Genomic DNA, 22,364 nt, shown 5'->3' on the forward strand with positions numbered 1-22,364 from the left:
GTTCGCTCCGTAGTGCATAGTTCAAATTATTGTAGATACATCCATACATTTTGATGTACTTCAATGTAAATGTCTGTGTTTGTCTGTTTTAGGAACTAATAGCGAAAATAATGCGCACCGTGTATGTTGTACAAAATAATTTCCACAGTTTTCTTCGATTTATCATTTTGGTGTTATTGAGCTGTTAACGAAAATTTCAACTAGTCAAATCGGACCGCTGTGGACCGTTCGAGAGGTAATGATCCATGTACAGTTGTGGATGTGTAAAACTATTCCCAATGACGACTCATATGTAACCCCGATCAATAAATAACCAAATATCTTTCAAGTTATCATGAGAAGATTATTATATTTCTTCGATAAATTACATAGACTTAATGAAACAATTTCCTTCAACTAAATTGTGTTTTAGATATAATAAAAAAGTAGCCCACTAAATAAACGTTTTGATCGTTTTGAAAATGATTCATTTCGTCCATCTCTTTGGTTGGTTGTTTCCCGGATCTATCCCACTCTCATTATTGCATTTTATCTACCAACTATTATATGCTACGTGCCACCCATAGGGTAATTCAAAAGGTTTCCGCAAATAGGACACATTTGTATAAACTGTCATATGTATTCTAAAATATAAAATACGAAAGGGTTGAAACATATTGTTGGATTCAGCTTTTCATATATGGTTTACTCAAAACCTATAAAGTTGAAATATAGAAATAATCAAGGGAGTAGAAAACTTCATATGACAGTGTCACAAATAAATTAAATCAATTTTGAAATGCAAATTATTTTTGTGTGGCTGTTTTTTTTTGTTGTTGTTAGCTCTCCTACGCTACGTGCTATGTTAATCTATATCAGTTAGTTAATTATTTATATATTAATTGTTGTTGTTGTTTCTCTTATTGAATGCATTTCAATTGTTTGATTTTTCATTTATTGGTTAGGCACAAAGTAACTGTTTTTTTTTGTTTGTTTTTTTCTCATGGTTCACGATCATTTTTACACGCTATTTAATTGCTAGTTATATTTAGTTGCTACTACCAACTTATTGAACAGTTAAGAGTGGTTCTCTTCATTTTGTTTAGTTTTCTATTTGCTATGTCTATAATATTTCAATAAATTGCTACATATTGTTATCTCAATAAACCACATTGTTGTTATTTGAAAAATATATAGGCTCTTCTAATATCAAGGTAAACTCTTTTACAATTAAATGTTACGAAGTCGATTTACAGCTAACATTTACAGACATAGTACAAAAGGGATGTGGGTGTTGTATGTGTGTGTGTGTATTTTTTTTTGTCTTGGGTGCAATCGAGCGATGGGCAAAGCGTGATAAGGTAGTATTTAGTTGCAACTTGTTTTTGGACAGATCCTTTGTGAAAGTCAAAATGAACGCTCAAATTTCTTTTCAAAATAGCAGCTAAAAACAAAATACAAAAACAAAAAATAAATAAAAAGATGCACAAAATAAAAATTCACAAGCTCATATGTAAAAAAATATATTTACGTTTTGTTTTATTAAATAAAGCAGTTTAAGAAACTAGTCGAAACTTTTACTGAATGCAGCAAAAGTTTGCAAATGAAACATTTAAATAATACTCTTAAGTGATTAAAGTTAGTGTTACAGCGTTTTGCGCAAGAATTTCGTGTGTGTGTTTTCTCTCTTCTACTCAGTTTGTTCTTAAAGAAAATGAATGAAAAACGATTATTGAAATTATAGGTGCTTTTCCTCTTTATACAATTGTTATAGTATATAATATTTAGTTATTATTATTATTAGTTTCATATGATTTTTAAATGCAAATGCCAATTTTTAAATGTAGTGTTTTTTACGATAATGTGTTCAATGAATTTGTGTCGAAACTATTTAAAATAACTTTCCAAGGCATTTAAAATGCCCGATAATTTGGTATAACAAATCAGCAGCAAAACTGTCAAAATTGAATAAATTGTTTGCTGACCGCTTTTAATATATATTTGCATATATATATATGCGAAACAAAGTACTTGTTGTCGTTTAAAATGATCTTAAACTTCAGCAATCGACTGGAAACCGAATGGTGGTGTTAAATAATGAACTACGCGTATTTTGGCTACATGTGTGTTGAAGTTGCCCATTGAATTGTTTTTATAGAGTAGTTAATAATGTATATAATAAGAATATATATGTGTATGTATATAAATACGTTTATATAAATAATCATAAACTCTAATCATTTATCTCTCATCTGTTCATTCATACGCATAAATTGGTGCTATTGTTATTGTGGTTGCTGTTGTTGTCGCTGCTGCTGTTGCTTGTAATAGTAATTCATTAGTAATGGTTAAATAAGTTGCTGCTTTTTGGTTGTCAATCAGTTGCCCTTAGTTGCCTCCTTGGCGGCCATAATCAAAGGCGTCAGACTGGCCAATGGACGTGCCAATTTCAAGAAGGGATGCTAAAATAATTATAACAAATTAGCATACACAATGAAATTATTAAATGAAAGTTGAGTTTTAGTCACCTTTAGCAGGTCCATGGCGCTGGCGCGCCGCTCCACCTCCACTTCGAGACACTGATCTAGAAAATCTTGAAATGCTGCCGTCAGCTTGTCTTTTTCCTTAATCTCCGGCTTTCCGTTTGTGGCAATGAGGTATAGGGCTTTAAGCGGATTCTCATTCAAATACGGCGGTTCACCCTCGACCATCTCAATGGCCATAATGCCCAGCGACCACAAATCGACCTGAAATCAATTCACATCCATAAAAAGATCGTTTTTTTTTTTTTGTTATCAGATATATATTGCAAGTTATTATTACCTTGGGTCCGTAATGCTTGCGTGTGACTACCTCTGGGGCCATCCAGTAGGGTGTGCCGACCATTGTTGTGCGTTTCGATTGCTCCGGCGAGATTTGCGCACAGAAACCGAAATCAGTCAGCTTGACGGAGCCATCCAGGCCAAGCAGTATATTATCACTTTTAATATCGCGATGAATGACCTGATTGGCGTGCAGAAACTCGAGCGCCTGCAGCACCTCACGGCAAACGGCCGCAATTTGTCCCTCATCCATACAGGTCTCGGTAACGACATCGGTCAATGAGCCACCGGGCAGATATTCCATAACCACCCACAGCTCTTCCGACACCAGATAGCTGTCCAAATAGTTGACGACATTCGGGTGCTTGTTCTCTCGCATAACGAGTATCTCATTGATGATGAGCTCCTTTTTGGGCTGCTGTGACAAGTTCATCTGTTTGATGGCCACCTCCATGCCCGTGGATGATTCAATTGCTGTGTAAACTGTGCCCGAGGCACCCTGGCCAATTTTCTCCATTTTGGTGTACTTGCGATTGGGATCACCCACAGAGACAATGGTGCGCAGTTTCTCTAATATTTCCTCATCCGACATTTTCTTCTTCTTGGCGTTGGCGGCTCGCGTCGTCGTCGTTGTCGTCGCCGCCGTTGTTGTTGCTGTTGCTGCTGCTGTTGTGGCAGCTGCTGCCTGCTGCGGCACTGCAATTTGTGTGCCCGCCGCAGGCGTTGCTGCCAACGCTGAGGCATTGAGGTTGTTGGCCGCCGCCGGATAATGGTAGAGGTCTGTGGCAGGTGTGGCAGGTGTTACCATCGTTATTGTGGGCAGCATGGGCGGCACAGCGCCGGAGTTGCGTGCGGAAGACGTTGGCGTTGGACAGTGGATCGATGGCAGGGCATTGGCGGACAGCGGCGGCGTCGCATCATCATGGAACGAGGTGAACGATGAAAAGGAGGAAGCAGAAGAGTGGTGATTAGTCGTTGTTGCTGTTGCTGCTAAAGCGGTTAGAACTGTTGCTTCTGTTGTTGCTGCTGCATTGCATTCAACGAGCTGCCGCTCCTCTCTGCTAGAAGCTGCAGCAACTGCTGTTGTAGGAGTTGTGGGAGGACAATTAGTAGTAGCATTTGTAGCAATAGCAGACAAAATACGAGTAGCATTAGTAGCAGCTGTTGTTGTTGTCGTTCTTGCTGTTGTTGTTGTTGTTGTTGCCCCAGTGCCTTCTGTTTCTGCTGCTGCTGCTGTTGAGCTGCAGTCTGCTGCTGCTGTTGCAGTTACACTTGTTGCTGATGTTTCAGTTGGTTGTTTAGCAGCAATTCAAAAGCAATTTCAAAACAGAACAAAACAGAACACAGAGGCGATACAAATGACAAATGACAATAACATTAACATTACACATTACACATCAATGCATTAGTGCATCATTACTTCAACTAAGACAACAAGGTAAACTGAAACCATCTTCGAACTGCACTCCGAAGTCTCCTAATGCCCTTGCAGTTAAATGGATATTGCTTTCATTTTATGTAAACTCGTATTCACAGATCTATATCAACTCTATATATTTGTCATTTGTTAGCAAGAACTTGTAATATGACTATGATTATAAAGATTGGGTATCAAAAATAATGTAAATATTGAAAATTGAGTGGGTTTTCAACTGATTCATTTAATGAGCTAACTGTCACTCTTTACTGAATACAAATGTAGGAGATTTGTTGATATATATGTATGAGATATATCTGTTTTTGGGTTAACGAAATTCGTGTTTCTGTTTTATGTAGATCTAATATATGTCTGGTTATTTCAATTGGTATGCTATATCTTTAAAATTGAGTCTATTACTGAAAGCAATAATCGATTTATATCGATATTTATATTTATCTTATATTAGGTGAGACGGACATGCTTAGATCGACTCGGCACACAGATGGACATGGTTAGATCGACTCGGCTATTACTGCTAATCAAGAATATATACACCTGTTTCTTTCTACCTGTTACCTACTTTTGCTCATATTTATTATATCCCCTTTCCTATTTTAAGTGGGTTCAGAGTAGAAAGAGAGATACTAGTGCCCGGATACTATAGTATACAATAGCCTAAATAATAATATATGTATATAAAAAATTCTAAGCAGAGCAAAAACTGTCAAAAATAATCCGCAGACGACATTTGGATTATGATCGAGACTTCTGAGGCATTTGAATAAAGCAATTTAATTCCTACATACTGCAAAGCACTGTTAGTAAAATCAAGAGCTAAATTTGGCTGAGTTTGCCTGACAGCTAACAGACATTTAAACTCACTTTCATTGTTTTTGTTCTTGTCCAGCGTCGTTGTGGCATTGTTAAGAATTAGAGGTGATGATGCCGCCGTCGCTTTGTGGTTCTGCAGTGGCGTTGCGGGTGTTGTTGCCGGTGCCGCTGGCATTGGCATTGGCGCTGGCTGCAGCTCCTCAATGGGTCGCGTATAGATGGACTTCGTGCGCTCCGGCCGCGAGGCAACTGGCGGCGGCGCCGGCTGCGGCGCTGCGCCCATATCTACATACATGTCGTTCTCATTGGCAGATGAATGTTGCGATGTGGATGTGGTTGAGGAGGCTGTGTGCCCAACGAAATTGTACGAATGCGATTGACTCATTGATCCAATGTGATGATGATGCTGTTGTTGCTGCTGCTGCTGCTGCTGCAGTTGCTGTTGTAGCTGCTGCTGTTGTTGCTGCTGCTGCTGCAACTGTTGCTGCTGTAGCAAATGCTGCTGCTGTTGGTAGTGATTGCTCAGCAACTGCCCCGCTGCGGACACATTGTTGGCATTCGGGCCGAGTGTCATGCTGCCCAGCTGGACGCCAATTAAGTTGCCGCCACTATTCGAGCCATGCAGCTCCGAGTCTGTGGGCGTGCTGCTGGGACTACTGCTGCTCACACGGCTCAGCGATGAGCCTAAAATCGGAGTAGAGTATGTTAATAACAAATGTTTACAACTTTTAGTTCACTGAATCAGTTATAAACAAAATGTTCTGCTTATGAATATTCATTGAATTTAAACTGTTTTATTTTTTTTTTTATATATTTCTTAACGGGGATTGTTGAAGAACTGATTCAGTTAACTATTATTAATGGGTTTCGTATGCAGAAGAGCTCACCTGAATGCGTCGTTATCGCATTTGTCATGTACTTGGAACTTGGCCTCTGTTTGGTTGTATTGTCAAACCATTTGAGCACATCGAGCACGGCCTGTGGATTCTTTTTCTGCTCCTGTTTGCTGATGTTGGAGTTCATCAGCAGACGCGCCCACGCCTCTGGCATACCCTGTAAAATTCAGAAATACCAATTAGTCGGTTAAGATCTCAACAATTTCAATTAAAAGGAACCCAGTTACAAAAACACACACACACACTCAGAGAGAGAAAGAAGAACAGCAAGGAGAAGCGTGAATTGGTTTTGTATATATCTGGGATTAATTGGGAGTATATTCATAATATATATATATACTTAAGCGCAGCGCCCTCAGTGATAGTTGAAGTGTGTGGTGTGTTGAGGGGTTTGTTGGTGTAGACTAGACTAGTGTAGATAAAAGAAAGAAACAACTTCAAGGAACAAATCTAAACGAAATGTGTAACTATGGAAGAGCCGATTTCAGAAAACAAGGAAATGGATTGAAACACACACAACTGAAGAACAACAATAGATGATTGGAATTTCGCTTAGAAAACTAATGAAGGCAAGTACCGTTGCTTTAAACGAGGTGTTTTACTTACTTTCATTGGCAGCTTGAAATAATAATGAATAATACAAAATTGGTATATCGCGAGTTAAGTTACATAATGTACAATTAAGTATTTAAATAGGGGGCATGATATCAAACAAAATCAATCAATGATTCTGAGAAGCGTAAAAGCCATAAAAGAAATGAGCTCTGGCAAAAATTTGACTATAATCACAATAAAAATAAAGTTACCATCATATTGGAGTAAATAGTTAAATTTCATGTCGAATCTTGATCTTAAAATCAACTGAGATTTTAGATTTTCACGCTGAACATTGAACATAGAGCAATTTACATATACTATTCCTAAGAAATCTTTGCAAGTTTCGCTTTGTTTTGAAAGCTATTCAAATTCCAATTAACTTTAACTAACATTTGGTTTTTTTTTTAGTTAATCCTTGAATTGTAGTTTTACGTTTAATGTGATGCATATTGAAATGTTTTAGTTCCTTTTTTGTTTCTTGTTTTTTGCATTGATTTTCAATTGGAACTGGCAAAAGATAGATTGGCAATCGAATTTGTGATAACGCTTTTGCTAGGCCATAAAACAATAATGATTGCGAGACCAGGAAGCAAAGCGCACAACAAACTAAATCAATAGTCAATTGTAACAATTGCAATGGGGACATGAACTCACCGTAAACTCGCCGGTGACTGCATCGAAGCCCACATGCACGGTGTGCTCAAAGTTTGTGGGATACGAGATATTTGGTTTGGAATCCATGTGCGAGGGTTTCGAGCCTTTAATCTTGTTCTTCAGCGTCTTCTTCTTGCGATCCGAGTCGTCGGGTTCTTTGAAGGCAATTATAAATAACTATATATAAATATATATGTGATTGAGTATGGTAATACTTACCCTTCGGCAAGGGACGCATGTCAACTGAGGGCGCATCTCCACCCGCTCCTCCGCTGCCGGGGAGGGGAACACGTTCGATGCCGACGCCGCCACGATTGCTGGTTAGACGCACTGGCGGCGCTGGTGGTTTATCCTCCTCACTGGACATCTCTGCTGCTGTTGATGTCTGTCTATTGAAATGCCTGGATTGATAGCAAGAAGCTAGCTACGGCTACAAATATAAATAACAATAATAAAACACAATCAATGTTAAAAGAATGCTCAACTTGTTGAGTTACTGCCGCTGCTGCTATCAAAAGGAAAAAAACAACAAAAACAACAACAAATTCTTTCATCCATTGGGTGGCATGCGTCACACAGCCACAGGCAAGGGCAGGGACAAGGCCTTTTATCTACAGCAACAACGCTTATCTAACTAGATTTCAACGGTTGCCTTTTACTTGTTCATTTCTACGCTCTTTTTTTTGTTGTATTCTCATATTTTCATACAACTTTAGCTTTAGTCATAAGAACAGTGAGCAACACTCTTTATAAAATATATTCAGTAAATATAATATATATATATATATATCGCGATTGAGTTCTGCTTTGTTGTTGTTTTTTGTGCTTTATGATTATCTGCAAAATCACTTCAAATATTGTGTGCTCTTCATTTGAACAATTTTATTTTTTGGCACACAAAAAACCATATTTTTGTTTTTTTTTTATAAAAAAAAAAGAAAACACCCACACACAAAATAAATATACAAATGTAATTAATATCAATATGGACTGACCGACGAACTGACTCTGACTGCCAGTTGCTGCTGCTCGGACTCGCTTTGAGTGTCACTGCCACTGCCCGGCGGCAAAACCAACAGCAACAGCAGCAGAAGCAGAAGCAGCAGAAAAACTACAACAACTCTGCTCGACAAATGGTGAGAGTGAAAGAGAGCGCAGCAGACGGACGATCGTCGTGGGCAGCGGAGAAAACTTGGGCGATAACAAGAGCAATAGCGGCACAGCTGTTATCGATTAGCACGTAAATAAAAACAACAATAATGCGACTCACGCCTTTCAATCTCAATTCAGAATGTGAAAGAGATAAATAATGTGTGGGCACAAAAAATATATCACTCACGCTGAGAGCGCCCCTGTCTGCCCTATCTCTCTCTCCCTCTTTCCCTCTCTCCGTTTTCACTAGTTCCTTGTTTGCGTGCAAGTTTGCCGGTGGCGCTCTGACTGCCTGCCGTTGACTGCGCTGCTTTTATGATTCATTTATCAACGTCAGGCGTCAAAAGTCAATGCAGCGACTGAGAGACAGCAGCAGCAGAGCAGCAAACACAATAACAGCATGCAAGCCTTTTGCTGGGGGACGGGGGTGTGAAAATTGTAAGCAAACAAGGTATTTTTTTTCCCTCCCCTCCCCATTGTGTAGATTGTATGTGCATATATGTGTTTGTTGGCCGTCTGCCCAACATCATCAAGAGCGCAATGATGACGAACACCGTCGATAGGTAATTATTGGTTTATAAGCTCCCCCCGCGCCCAGCCACTCCCCTTCCTTATCCATGCCGGCTACTCCAAACAACTCCTGAGTGCGGCGAGTGGGCGCCAAGAACTGGGTTACATTTTCTGTTGTTTTTTTTGTTGGGTTTTTATTTTTTATGTAACCTGGTCCCACAGAAATAGAGTATATTGGATAATCAAATACACTTTAGAAATAGAGAAAAGTTTGACAGCATTTTAAATTGAACGGTTTTAATAGTTGTAGAAAACTTTGCATTTAAAAGTAAGAAATATTTTTAGAAATTAACAAATAATATGAAAGAGAGAAAAACGAAGAAAATTATAATATTGATTATAATTTGTAAGTTCTATATTGACAAAAGATATTTTTGCTTGGTGTTGAGAACAGGGTATTTCGCCGTCGGGAGCTGCCAAATGAAATACTGTTTTATAATTTGTTTTTGCTCATGATGTTGAAGTTCAAGTAAAATCAATATATAAATTCTATATATGCAGATATATATATATTTATATGTTCAATGTGTATATATCTGGCAAACAGTTTTTGCAGCTAATGCAAATTATTCCCTAATGAGCGACAGCACTACAGGAAACTCAACAACACTTGCCGCATTCAGATTAGTGTGTGGAATGGCAGACGCCCAACTGCCCCCCTTCGTTACCCCTATATCTGATCAAGTGGGCCAACCAACACACATACATAAATATATGTGTAGTTGGGTGCATGTTGCAACAAAAAAAAGAAAACACCAGCACAACAGCAACAACAACTACAAGTGCATTGAGTGCGCTGCCTCCAAGTGCTGAGAGAAGCCACAAACATACACACACTCACACGCACACACACACAGGCATATAGAGAGACAACGACAACGTCAGCAATGAATGCATTGTGGGATCATCAAACTATTTAAATGGATACAATATATTTTTTCCAATTAATTTATGAAAAATTCTAAAATATGCTAAAAGTCATAGTAATCATACCTTAAAAGTGATTATCTTTTATATTTTAATAAAATATAATATATCAAAGTTTATTTGAAAATTCTATATTTTAATTTCGAATTTTCGTGCTTAAGCACAGAAAATATTTATACAATTAATGCACAGCTAATAAATTTCTTAGTTATAATTGGTATTATGATTTCATTCAATAAGAAAAATGCACTTGCTAAAATTAGCCACCAATTGCATTTATGCAAATTAATTAAATAAATATATGTTTTTTTCATTGCAATTTACTTATTTTGCTTAAATCGTATTTCAATAATTCAAAATGATCGAAAAAGGGAACAATTCTCGCCCACTGTGCGCTGTTGTCTATTTTGGTTTTGTTCGCTACCGAGCGGAAATGTGTCTTCCACTATTTCTTTTTCCCTTCCTTTCCTACTTTTTTTGTGTTGCAAGTTGGCGCTTTGCTTTCCGTTTTACGTTTTACCTGTCCGGTGTTAGGCCTAGGCAAATACAAATAGATTTATGGGCATATGCCGTTAATGCAGAGGCCGCTAACCGTTAAATGCCAAATTGACTGCAAAGTGTGGCCAGTCTAGCATTATAATTATTACGTGCATAAGTGTGTACACACATACGCACACTCATACATGCATATACATTTAAATGTATTTTTTATTTGGTGCGGTTTGGCACGTTTTGCTTGTTCTCGCTGTTATTTGAGTTCTTTGCTTGCACTGCTGGCGCTTCACGCTGCACGTGCGTGTGGGGGTGGGGTGGGTGTTGCTTGTAGGCACCCTGTATGCATCACACGCTTGTTGACATTTTCTACATATTTTTTTTTTTGTTCTTTTGATTTGGGTTAGCGGTTTATTTTTACACCAAAATGGATATGGAACAGCAGCAGCAGCAATGCATTAATCGCATATAATCCAAAACTAAAATGAGATAAAAACCACTTGGACGGCACACACACACACACGGCGCGCACTCAAATGAATGTTGGAAAAATCAATCCACATGTGTGCGTATGTCTGTGTGTGTGTGTGTGCTGAGGTGTCGACGAAACAGCTGCATTCACCACCAATTGGAATTTGTTGCAGTGTATGCGTTTTTTTTATGAATGAAACTTAAGGCAATAATAGAAACACAAAACTAACTCACAGCAGAACCGTTGTTTGCCGACGTTCAAACAATTTGAGCAGCCGCCCCAACTTCCCCTCGTTCTCCTTCTCTAAGCAACTCTTCTGCTTCCTTTTCTTCTTCTTGTGTTGATAATTTAGATGAGCTTCACTTTAACTACAACTGCATCTGCACTTTTGCTGGGCGCATTTGTGTGTAACAAAAACTGCCCGCGCAACGTTTTTGTGTTTTTCACGTTTTCGCGTTTTCACTAATATTTTGTAGTTTCTGGATTTAAATGGCCGACATGGGAAGAGAGAAAGAAAAGCGCTGCGGCAGCAGGCGATGCAAAACTGGAGCAAACACTTGGTTTTGACAACGGATCCGGACGCGACTTGCTGGCTGACCTTTTGTGTGGCTTAAATACGCGCGTTGTTGCCGCTTATTGGCGATACGAAAGCTTACATTTTATTTTAAAAAAAGTTTCTTGTAATAAATACAAAAAACATGACACATGTAAATGGTGTGACCGCAAGCGGTTGTCGTTAAAATACCCCATAAAAAATGTCGCTCGTAACATGCGCGACCTACGCTTTACATTTTTTGTCGCAATGTTATTAACAGCATGCTTACCATCGCTCTCCCATTTAATTTCTACTAATCACTTAATTTATTTATTATTTAAACGGGTGTCGTGATTTAGTCGTAAATGCAGTCAACTGCTGCTGGGCGGCTTAACAAAGAAAAGATTCTAGAAATATGTAAAGTAATAGTAGAGGCAAAGCATTTTGATAAGGAGAAGTAAATACATTAGGGAAGTTCTGTCAATATTATCCCAATTGGAAAACAATCTTGAACAGACTATATCGATTAATTTTACAATTTGAAATGGTACTTAACAAGCAAAATGGTTTGCCAAACTATTTTTGAACATTATTTTCAATCAGTTAAGAAATAAATTATTTTGTCTAAGTCTTCATAGAAACTTTAATTATTTTTTAAAAAATAAATCAATTTTTTGCTCAAGCCTGGTTGGCTTGCTGTTAGTTATCGATATATATGAAAAAATCATAGCAAAACCCTTGATGCTGGTAACACTCGCATTTAAAAACAAGAGCGCCAGTTGACAATTTAAACTTATATTTGATAAATAGTCTTGAGCCATTTAAATTATCTTCAGAAATAGGCGGGCAAATACCTGACATACAATTAAGTATTTTACAAATAAATATGTTTAAGTTGGGGTAAAAGCAGCACTCATACTCCAAGAAATTTGGTTACAACCCCTAATTGTCATATTGGACGTTGACGTTACGCGACGCGTCCTTTTTTGTATTATTATTGTTTACACAACATGTCAGTTCAGAGTTCAAGTGGCCGGCTGGCGCTGACCAATCATAGAGCACAACAATAATTGTTTACAAATTGTTAACACGATGATTGTCACTTTTGACGTGTTACGCCCCCCTCCAGCGATGTGGGCGTTGGCAAAGGAATTCGCTAAATAAATAAAAAGCACAAATCATGTGGAGCTGAAGTGTCTTTGATTTGCATATCATTTGTGGACAAATACTACACACACTATAAAAACCGCCAATAGCTCGTCCTTTTCGCTCAGTTGCATCGAGATCCTTGGCATGTCCATGTCCCTCTACAATGGCTGTCAGGTGTGCGGAGATCAGAGTTCTGGGAAACATTATGGGGTCTCCTGCTGCGATGGCTGCTCCTGCTTCTTCAAGCGGAGCGTACGCAAGGGCAACAATTATGCCTGCATTGCTGGCAAGGGAAATTGTGTCGTGGACAAGGCACGTCGCAATTGGTGTCCCTTCTGTCGTTTCCAGCGCTGTCTCGCCGCCGGTATGAACATTACTGCCGTCCAGGAGGAGCGTGGTCCACGCACCCAACACCAATCGCAACCGAGCAACTCGAATCATTGCCGTCGTCTGCTGCTGGCGCGGACATCATCAACCCCGTCGCCTACTCCTCCGGTTGCTGGCGGGCAGACACTGCACTTTCAGATACTCGCCCAAATTCTGGTCACGTGTCTGCGCCAGGCGAAGCTCAACGAACAGTTCCGTCTGCTGGAGCGAGCGCAGCAGGATGCCATTCTGCAGGTGGTGTGGAGTGAGTGCTTTATTCTGCGTGCCTCGCACTGGTCCCTCGACATCAGCGCCATGATCGACACCTGTGGAGATGCTCAGCTCAAGTGGCTGCTAGCCGAGGCCCAACAGCTGCGTGCCGATCTCATGGAACTCAACTTTCTGGAGACGCTCATCTTGTGCCGCAAAGGTTTGCACAACTTAGGTAACTTACAGTTAATTGTCTCTGATAAATGATATCCTTGCAGAACTGGCCCTCAATGCGGATTATGCCGTGATTTTGGAGGCACACTCGAATGGAGCACTCTGCTCCCTGGCCCGCTATACGCTGCACCGATCCCATTGGCTGCGATTTGGCCAACTGCTGCTCGGATTACGGCAACTCTGTTTGCGGCGCTACGATTGCGCCCTCTCCTGCATGTTCCGGAATGTTGTGCGAGATATTCTGAAAACACTTTGAGTGTAGAAATCATGTTAATAAAGTTTTGAAAAATAAAAATGTACAAATTTAAGAGTTATGGATTGAAAAATATATTTCGATTGAAATGCGACAAAGAAATGTTGACTATTTCTATGATTAATATTAATCTGCTTTATATAACTTACATATTATTTAAATTTTTATGTTTACAGTAAGAGACTTCAATTAAAGCACAATTATTATCTAAATTATTGTCGATGTTAAGACTGAATTAAATATTTGGAATTTTTGAAATTGTTATTATAACTCATATATTCAATTTATAATTGAATAAGAAAAGCTCTCAATTAAATCAACAAAGGCAAAGTAACACAGTGATTATTTAAATTATCAACTTAAATATGTAAATTTCAATTTTTTCAAATTTAAGACAGCTTTAAAAATGTTGAATTAACTTAAATTTGCACCAGTGCAATCGAAATATTACTAATATTTATGTTATTATGCTTTTATTATTTATATTATCATTTTAAGAGCATTAATTTCGAAGTTATCAAAATCAAAAGACTCGTTTCGATATATTGAATTATTTGAAACATTTTCTTTCTTCATATTTTCACTACATACTTGCTGTTGAAAACAAAAAGCCTTTAATTGGAGTCTTACAAGTAAAAAGCCACAGTTTTTATTTAAATAAACTGCTTAAGAACATTACTTTCGATGTTTTAAATGCTATGACTGCTATAAATATGTTGAATTAGTTCAAACTCACGCCAGCACAACTTAAATATTTTCTCAATTCATAGTTGTGGTATAAGAAAACTCTTCATACGTAAAAGTCACATTTATTGAAATTCTTAATTGATTTTGTTGAATATTTAATTTTTTTTCTTCATATTTTCAATTTAGACTAGCTTTTGAATAAGTAAATTTTTTAATCAAAGTTTCATTAGTAAAAATATACAGATATTAATTACGTTAGCAGCTTAAAAACATTAATTTTTGATGTTTTTTCAAAGACTAACTGAAATATGTTGAGTTACTTCAAAATTCACGCCTGTGCAATTGAAATATTTTTTCAATTCACACAAGCTGTTGCAGAAAAAAGGCCTTCAGTTAACAGCTTAAAAAACACAAATTTCGATGTTTTACACGTGAAAACTGGTTTATTTATGTTGAACTATTTCAAAATTCGCGCCAATTTAACATCTGATTTGTTCTGTTCCATTTTCATTCATTCCACAGCGATACATTTGGAATTATAAAGCAGAGCTAATTTTCAGTATGTGTGCCAGTGTGACCAGAACGCACTAATGAGAAATTATCGCAAAAAAAGTCTTTGAGTTTGATAAACAGTGTTTACCTGAGTTAGCCGCTCGGCATTTGCAAGTTTCTTTTTTTCTATTAACAAACAAAAAAAAAAATAACTCGTGGTCGCGCGCGAACAAAAAGTAGAGCACACAATAATGGCCGACGATACGAATGAGGATAGCTGGCTGTACGGCACCTCAAATCCGGACTCAACGACCAACGAAATGACAAACGGCAGCGATCCATTGGCGGCGGAACACGAGGCGCTCGCAGCGGTGACCGGCGAGAAGCCTGGAACGGCTGGATTGCTGCCCCCCTTTCCCAAGGCGGAGCTGCTCGAGTTCGCCGACGACTTTGAGGATCCCGCCAAGGAAATGGAGGAGGACGAGGAGGCGCTGCCCGACACAACGGACAACAGCAAAGCCAGCGTTGCGCCGGCAACCGCCCTAGATGCTGGCTCCGCTGGCGCATCAAATGATCGAATCGAAGTCGGCTCGCCGGACATCGATGCTGAGATGGCCGATGATATGACGGAGGAGGGGACGAGCAGTACAACGGTGCAGCGCAAGGAGCGCAATGGTTCCGGTTCGGAGGAGGATGACGATGATGATTCGGATGATGATATCAATGTGGTCATTGGCGATATCAAGTCAGCGCCGAGCACATACAACATTAAGCAGCGACCCAATTTGCTGGCGGGCGCAACGGCGGCGGACAAGGCGAAACCATCGGCCCAGGCTGGCAAATTCAGCATCGAGGATTTCGAGGGAGCGGGCACAATTAATGGTGTTGCCGTTCACGAGTTCAGCATCGATTCGCTAGAGGAGAAGCCGTGGCGAAAGCCCGGCGCTGATATCACCGACTACTTTAACTATGGCTTCAACGAGGAGACGTGGCGCGCCTATTGTGAGCGACAGAAGCGCTTTAGGGTTGCGGAGAGCGGCGTCGGTTTGGCCAGTCTCACCCAGAATGTGAATCAGAGTGCCGCCTCCATGATGATGCCTGACGGCAGCAGTAGCGGCAGTGGCAACATCTCTGGCGGCGTCGGCGGAGGAGGCGGCGGCGGTGGGGGTGGCGTTGGCGGTAACCTCATTATGGGAGGACCCATGGGCATGGGTGGCTCCATGCATCATCACCAGCACCAACAGCAGCAGCAGCCGCTAATGGTGATGGGTGGTGATGGAGCCATGCAAATGCCACCGCCAGGCATGCCACCCATGATGCAGCATCAGCCACGTCCCGGCATGGGCATGATGGCCCGGCCGCCACGTCCCATCTCGACAACGGGTGGTGTCAAGGAGAACGCCATACAGGTGATGACGGCCGAGTGTCGCGAGTATTCACGCGGTGGCCCTGGTCCAATGGCGCCAAATTTTCCGCCACCAGGCGCCTCCGATGAGCCGTATTTCCACGAGCCGGAACCCTTTGATTATGGCTACGAGCCGACACAGGAGTCCCAGTGGGGCAATGACAATGCCGGCTGGGTGCCCACCGGCATCAAGGAACTTACGCCAGGACCCGCACACCATCCGTCCCAGCAGCAGCAACAGCAGACGCCGCCGCAGCTGGGAATGCCGCCACAATTGAATGTACCGCCGCCACAAATGGGCGGACCGCCGCCACAGCTACGTGGACAGCATGCGCCGCCCGGCATGATGCCGCCCAACATGCGCATGCCGCACAACATGGGTGAGTGCTCATCCATTCCTATGCAATTCATATTTATTTATTTATGATATATATTCCTCTCACTACAGGCATGGGTCCACCGCCAGGCATGATACGCATGCCGCACAACATGAGTAAGAATGCCGAGGAGGATGACTCCTAAAACACTAAACTGATTTAATTTCATTTTGCAGATATGGGACCACAGCAACGCATGCCAGTTGGTGGCAGCAACAGTGGCAACAGCAACAACAGCAATATGCCGTCGTCGTCTTCCTCAGATCGCAGATCCGATAGCTATGATGATGATCGCGAGCGCCGTCGACGTGAGAAGGACAAGCAGCTAAAAAAAGAGCAGGTATAGAATCCCCAAGAGATTCCACGATTGAGGCCATATACCCACTAAAAGTGGTTTAAAAGGATATACTGAATCTGTGTTAAAGTTTGTAACAGGCAGCAGAAAGCATATCCGACGACTTCAGAAACTATTTTACTGATATTGATGATAATCATCCAAAAGCCATGTCGATTTAGCCAGGTCCGTCTGCATGAGTAACCCGATCTCAGCAACTAAAGAGCTACCTTTTACAGCTTTTGCAGTCTTTTTAATAGAGTTTTATTCGCTGGAAATTTGTAAATGTAGAATTTATAATTTTGGCGAATTTGTAGTTCATTGGATACTATTCCATATTATTCGTATAATGCACTGAAGCAGACGATCCCATAAAGCATATATATATTATAGATCATCAAGATCCATGTCGATGTAGCCAGCACCATCTCTCAGAGAGTTCCTATTATTTTGGTGAAACTCATGCAATATTTTAGTTTGAGTGCGTAATGCACTTGCAGGAGACGTCTTCGATCCCTTAAAGTATATATATATATTCTTTATATAGCCATATCCATTCGTCTGTTTGTATCTAGAGCCAACTTAAACAGAGCCAGTTTAGAGCCAACTTGATGCAACTTAAAATATGTCAAAGTGAATCGGATCAGTTCTCTATGTCATATAGCTAGGATAGGGACGATCGGTTAAGAGTTGAGTTCTTGTCATTAGAGAAAGGGTTGAAACTTTCCACAGCCTTAACTTTGTCAAAACTGAACAGATTTCTAAATGCAATAGCTTTTAGATCATGGTTTGGCTTTATGATTAACGCTGCATTTGAGTTAAAAATTGTTGTTTTTTTGTTGGAATTCAAGTTAAAGCTCAAAATAAAATCACTCCTAGTCGAACACTCTCTCCTAGAACAATCTAAGTGGTTGATCATGATTTGATTTCTAAATTAATGCTAAATTCATGTTTGAAAACACAAAATTCTCTATCCAATGAGTATTCTAGAAGGCTTAAATTCTGTTAAGCCTTTCATATATTGAAATTTAGCTGTTGAGCTTAAGTAAGGATCGAACTGGGCTCAGAATATATCGAACTAGGTTGTAGGACAATAATAATATAAAAACAAATTATTGTCATATTGATAACTCCTTTAATGAGCTGTAGTCAAAAATCTTGAAAATTATTTATGTATATTCTAATTGTGTGATTTTTTTCGGTAGCTACGCAAAGACTTTCTGGACATGCTGCGGGAGCGGCACGACATTGAGCGCCATACGCGCTGGTATGACATTAAGAAGAAATTTGAAACGGATCCGCGATATCGGGCACTGGAATCGGCCTATCGCGAGGAGTACTTCGAGGACTATCTGCACATACTGAAGGAGGAGAAGCGCAAGGAGCGCGAGCACAAGGAGCGCGATAGGGAACGCAGCACGCGCGACCGTCGCTCACGTGATAAGGACAAGGAGAAGGAGAAGGAGAAGGAAAAAGAGAAGGACAAAGATAAGGAGAAAGAGAAGGAGAAGGATAAGGATAAGGATAAAGACAAGGAGAAGGAGAAGGAGAAGGATAGTTCAAGACGTGAGATTCGTTCGCGATCCCGGGAAAAATCGAGCCGCCGGAAATCCAAGTCACGCGAAAAGGAACGCAGCGAGCGGAATAGCAAGCAAAGCAGCTCCTCAACTTCCGGTTCTTCCAGTCGAACTGAGAAGAAAAAATCACATCGCAAAGACAAAGAGGAGGAGGAATAGCATTTATTTAGGTATTATATGGAAGACGAGCAGACCGTTCTCTGAGCTGCCCACACACACAAACACACGCAGCCACACACCTATGCACTTATACACAAAACACACACACACACAGACACCCAAAATGCTAACAACACTGCAAATACACTTCCAATAATAAAATCCTACCAATTAAGCAAACTGTTGCAACTGTTAAGTCGAATTTTATTTACACTTTCAGCATTGTTTATATTTTCTGGAAATCGATGTCTCTTCTAAATTTTGTATCTGTCATGTAACTAAAGATGCTTTGTTTGCGGATCGTAAGCGAGAATTTTCCTCTAGCTAATTAATGTATACAGATTAGAAGTTCATGTCAGTCCTATATATTCTGAAAGAATGGAAAATTGGAAAGTATTTCTATATAAATGTGTTGTGAAGAAATTTATATTGATTTATTATAGTTTATTATTATTTTTATGTCGTGAAGCTTATAATGCATTATAGGAGACGTCTCTGATCCGAAAAAGTATATATATTCTTGACATTTGTCCGCCTATTTCTATAATAAGATAACCGTATTTTCTTATTTCGGATCATATTACTCTATCGTATAGCTGTCGTATGAAGAATCGGTCGAATGATGAGTTTTGAGTGAAATATTAAATTAAAAAAATGTAGGCAGGAATAAAATATAGTTGGAAGCTTATTGTTCTTATCAGTATTTTATTTCAAAAGTTATCTTTATATGAACCCGTGGCTATTAATCTTCAGTGGATATAAAATCATGAAGAGTGATTTATATTATTAATTCCAGGTTTCCCAGTAAAATGATTTAAAAATTGCGTTTTCCATTTATTTATGTAGTTTTATTTTGAGATTTCTGTTTATTAGTATTCATGCCAATATTAAAGGTAAGTACTCGTATTTAGAAAATTAACACGAACACAAACACAGCTCAATTAAAAACAAAAGCGTTTCGAACAATTGGAATACAGAACAGAATACAGAAAGTTAATGCTCTTTTGGCTTCGACATAATTGACAGTGTCATGATTAGAAAAGAAAATTGTTCTGTAATGATAAATTACTGACATAGAACATAGAACAGAAGTAGAATAAAATATTTAGAAACATTTGAAATGAACAGTTTATTTTTGTTTAATCTTAGAGCTACGCCTATATAAGTTACAAAATATTTTAGTTTAGTGGGATCGATTTAAATTTGAATTATATTCCGGTTCAATTAGCTATAGCCTTATATATTTGATAACTGATATTTATGATTTTCTAGCTGTTCGCTATCATATCAGTTAATACTTGACACAGATTATAAATGGTTTAGAATCCGACTAGACTACTGTAGAGCTGCTACAAATTACTTATATAGACAATAACATCAACTACTGTAGATCAATAAATAAAAGCTTTCATTTTTATACATATATATTTGGTTTTTCTTTTTGGTTTTTATAAAATTATTAACGATTGTCTTTAGAAAACTAAATTCACGTATATAATTCTTATTTGATATTATGCTTTTCATCAAATACTTTCTTAAATATTTTACTTACTCAAATACATACATATATTGCATGTATATATAGGTATTTGTAGATCTGAAAGGAACTTGACGTAGAATTGAAAACACATGCGAGTAGTGGATGAAAGAATCAGCCCTCAAAACTTTTTGATTAGATATTGTTTTTTTTTTTTTGTTCTTTTTTTGCTGAGTTCAGTTCAGGAGTTTCATGCTTTGATTATAGTTAAATATACATTTGATTAGGCTTATACAAAATTGATTAATTAACTTACGCTGGGTTCATTCCCAAATTTCTAGACTTACGAAGCAGATACAAATAATTTTGGCATGTTTAACCGATTAACGTTCAAAAATTTAAAATTTTCCGACTATAAATAGATTTTATAAACCCAAATAACGTTTTTCGGCGAAGTTAAGTTAATATAAAAAAATGCTTTTTCAAACTGAAATTTATTTATGAATAGGATAAAAATCTGCAATCGGCTCTCGAATCAACTCAATACAACTTCTTATAGATAGAAGATATAATTTTAATTAATTTTAACGAACATTGGTTTGCAAATAATAAACGATATAAATATTTTCAATTTATACGGGGATAATGTTTTACTATAAATTGAAAACACTTTTTAAATAAAATAATTCATTTTGGAACATGATTGAGCAAACACACTTTCTCTATAAAGCGAACTCATGTTGTAGAATAATATCAATTGCGCTAATTTTAACTAGATTCTCAATGAATTTTTGTATTCTACATTCGGAAAATGTATTTCAAACGTTAAGGGGTTAAAGTGCCACATTGAACTTGACTAGATTTGGAAAGCGGTATCGAATACATACATTATTGTGTTCGATCTTTGGACATTACTAATCTTGAACTAAATTGTACTTTCATTTCGCAGCTGGAACCAAGTTTGCATGCATCGAGGTACTTTACTTGACATCATCATCACAACACTCAAAAATTCTCAGACCTAAAGCTTTAATTTCTGTAGTTTATATTATATAATTGGCACTGGGGCCTAAACTGTGCCCTATCTGCTCAGCAGCTGCTCCACATTGAGCGTTATCTCTGGACCCCGCCGGCTGTTATCTGGTGCATCATTTGGACTATCGCTTCTGCTGCCGCTGCTGCTGTTGTTGTTGTTGTTGTTACTGTTGCTGTTGTTGTTGCTGCTGGTGCATCGACTATGCGCATTGAGGCCGTTCAAGGAGCGCGAAGGTGACGGCGAGGAAGGCGCCGACAACAGCGGCGGGCTGAGGGGTGCCGCTGTGGAGGTGGATGGTAGCGTTGGGGATTGGACTTCCAGTGTGGAGGGTGGACTGCGATTGAGATTGCTATCGAGACTGCTGTGATGCTGCGAGGAGGCCGGCGACAATGGTATCTCCTCGATCTTCTCCAGATCCTGGGCAATGGAGGTAGAGTTCTGTTTGTGGATGCGGGCCAAGGTGACCTTGGGACTGCGTGACGCGTCGTGCAGCATGGGTATGTCGAGCATGGAGCTCTTGCTGGCATTGATTAGTGCCGCATAGTTGTTGGCCTGCAGCGAGAGCTGATGCTGTTGCTCCGACACCTTCGACTGCTGATCGTCGCGATCCAAGCTGAACTGGCGACGCAGCAGCCGGCTGGAGCCGGGCTTGCTGTCAAACTTGGAGGTGCTGCCGGCGATGGAACAGCCACCACTACCAGGTCCATTGGCACCAGCGACGCTGCTGCCGCCCGCATTGCTAAACAGATACTTGCCGTCGTAGAACTGGGTGAGATTGCTCTCGCTGGGACTGAGGCATTTGTAGTGATTATACGGCGAGCTGAGGTCCATCATTTCCTCGATCTTCTTGTAGAGACGCGAACTCGACCCGCCCGTCGAGCTGGGCAAACGATTAAAGCTATTCGGATTGAGCAGACTATCCGGCGTCAGCTCCGATAGCTTACGGGATTGTGGACTAGTGCTGCTCGGCGTCTTGTTGGGAAACTCGGGGCACAGCGTCGCATTGGGGCTAATGGTATTGGTGGAGTTGGAGTCCAGCGAATATGAGTTTGGCAGCTGGCTCGAGCACATCTCCGAATTCGCAGGCGGCGTTATTTCCACCTTGACCTCCACAGATTCACCGGCCAGCGATGAGCTTTGCGATGATGACGGATTTGTGCTGGTGCGCGATTTATTCGCCTGCGCCTTCAATGTTATCGAGTTGCGTATAAGCGACTCATCCAGCCTATGATCCAAATGTTGAATTAGCTTCATATTAAGA

At 39.7% G+C, this 22,364-nt stretch overlaps 4 protein-coding genes across 5 annotated transcripts in view; 2 read left to right on the forward strand and 2 right to left on the reverse strand.

The window, feature by feature from the left end:
- Positions 1-1,486: 1,486 nt before the first annotated feature.
- LOC6564346 (serine/threonine-protein kinase Pak) lies at positions 1,487-11,530 on the reverse strand. Of its 2 annotated transcripts, none has more exons than XM_032737729.2 (8): positions 11,046-11,530; positions 7,419-7,629; positions 7,200-7,354; positions 5,940-6,105; positions 5,104-5,736; positions 2,803-3,581; positions 2,508-2,726; positions 1,487-2,441 (listed from the first exon to the last, which is right to left on the reverse strand). In XM_032737729.2, the coding sequence occupies exons 2-8, from the start codon at positions 7,564-7,566 to the stop codon at positions 2,358-2,360; spliced, it is 2,184 nt and encodes a 727-aa protein (XP_032593620.1). In that variant the 5' UTR covers positions 7,567-7,629; positions 11,046-11,530; the 3' UTR covers positions 1,487-2,357. The 2 variants fall into 2 exon arrangements, with proteins under 2 accessions (XP_032593620.1, XP_043071175.1); XM_043215240.1 differs by lacking the exon at positions 11,046-11,530 and adding an exon at positions 8,195-8,213.
- A 1,110-nt stretch (positions 11,531-12,640) lies between these two features.
- On the forward strand, positions 12,641-13,562 carry LOC6564345 (photoreceptor-specific nuclear receptor). The gene is made up of 2 exons (XM_001990706.3): positions 12,641-13,292; positions 13,351-13,562. The coding sequence occupies exons 1-2, from the start codon at positions 12,641-12,643 to the stop codon at positions 13,560-13,562; spliced, it is 864 nt and encodes a 287-aa protein (XP_001990742.3).
- A 1,302-nt stretch (positions 13,563-14,864) lies between these two features.
- Positions 14,865-18,770, forward strand: LOC6564344 (cleavage and polyadenylation specificity factor subunit 6). Its single transcript, XM_001990705.2, has 4 exons — positions 14,865-16,523; positions 16,592-16,636; positions 16,697-16,860; positions 18,060-18,770. The coding sequence occupies exons 1-4, from the start codon at positions 14,990-14,992 to the stop codon at positions 18,588-18,590; spliced, it is 2,274 nt and encodes a 757-aa protein (XP_001990741.1). The 5' UTR covers positions 14,865-14,989; the 3' UTR covers positions 18,591-18,770.
- A 1,940-nt stretch (positions 18,771-20,710) lies between these two features.
- LOC6564343 overlaps positions 20,711-22,364 on the reverse strand; it is a 46,879-nt gene continuing 45,225 nt past the window's right edge. Inside the window, exon 14 of the mRNA XM_032737025.2 lies at positions 20,711-22,328. Coding sequence (XP_032592916.2) covers positions 21,149-22,328 — 1,180 coding nt within the window. The 3' untranslated portion in view covers positions 20,711-21,148. The remainder of the gene's footprint in view (positions 22,329-22,364) is intronic.

This window comes from Drosophila grimshawi, unplaced genomic scaffold (assembly GCF_018153295.1).
Source record: "Drosophila grimshawi isolate 15287-2541.00 unplaced genomic scaffold, ASM1815329v1 contig_311, whole genome shotgun sequence".
NCBI lineage: Eukaryota > Metazoa > Arthropoda > Insecta > Diptera > Drosophilidae > Drosophila > Drosophila grimshawi.

Bases quoted from the DNA above. Each gene is read 5' to 3' on its own strand.
- LOC6564346 (XM_032737729.2), bottom strand. From the start codon at position 7,566: ATGTCCAGTGAGGAGGATAAACCACCAGCGCCGCCAGTGCGTCTAACC. The intron at 5,737-5,939 runs GTGAGCTCTTCT...CTCCGATTTTAG, and splicing joins TGCGATAACGACGCATTCAG to GCTCATCGCTGAGCCGTGTG. The intron at 2,727-2,802 runs GTAATAATAACT...AATTGATTTCAG, and splicing joins GCAAGCATTACGGACCCAAG to GTCGATTTGTGGTCGCTGGG.
- LOC6564345 (XM_001990706.3), top strand. From the start codon at position 12,641: ATGTCCATGTCCCTCTACAATGGCTGTCAGGTGTGCGGAGATCAGAGT. The intron at 13,293-13,350 runs GTTTGCACAACT...ATATCCTTGCAG, and splicing joins GCTCATCTTGTGCCGCAAAG to AACTGGCCCTCAATGCGGAT.
- LOC6564344 (XM_001990705.2), top strand. From the start codon at position 14,990: ATGGCCGACGATACGAATGAGGATAGCTGGCTGTACGGCACCTCAAAT. The intron at 16,524-16,591 runs GTGAGTGCTCAT...CTCTCACTACAG, and splicing joins GCGCATGCCGCACAACATGG to GCATGGGTCCACCGCCAGGC. The intron at 16,861-18,059 runs GTATAGAATCCC...TTTTTTCGGTAG, and splicing joins AGCAGCTAAAAAAAGAGCAG to CTACGCAAAGACTTTCTGGA.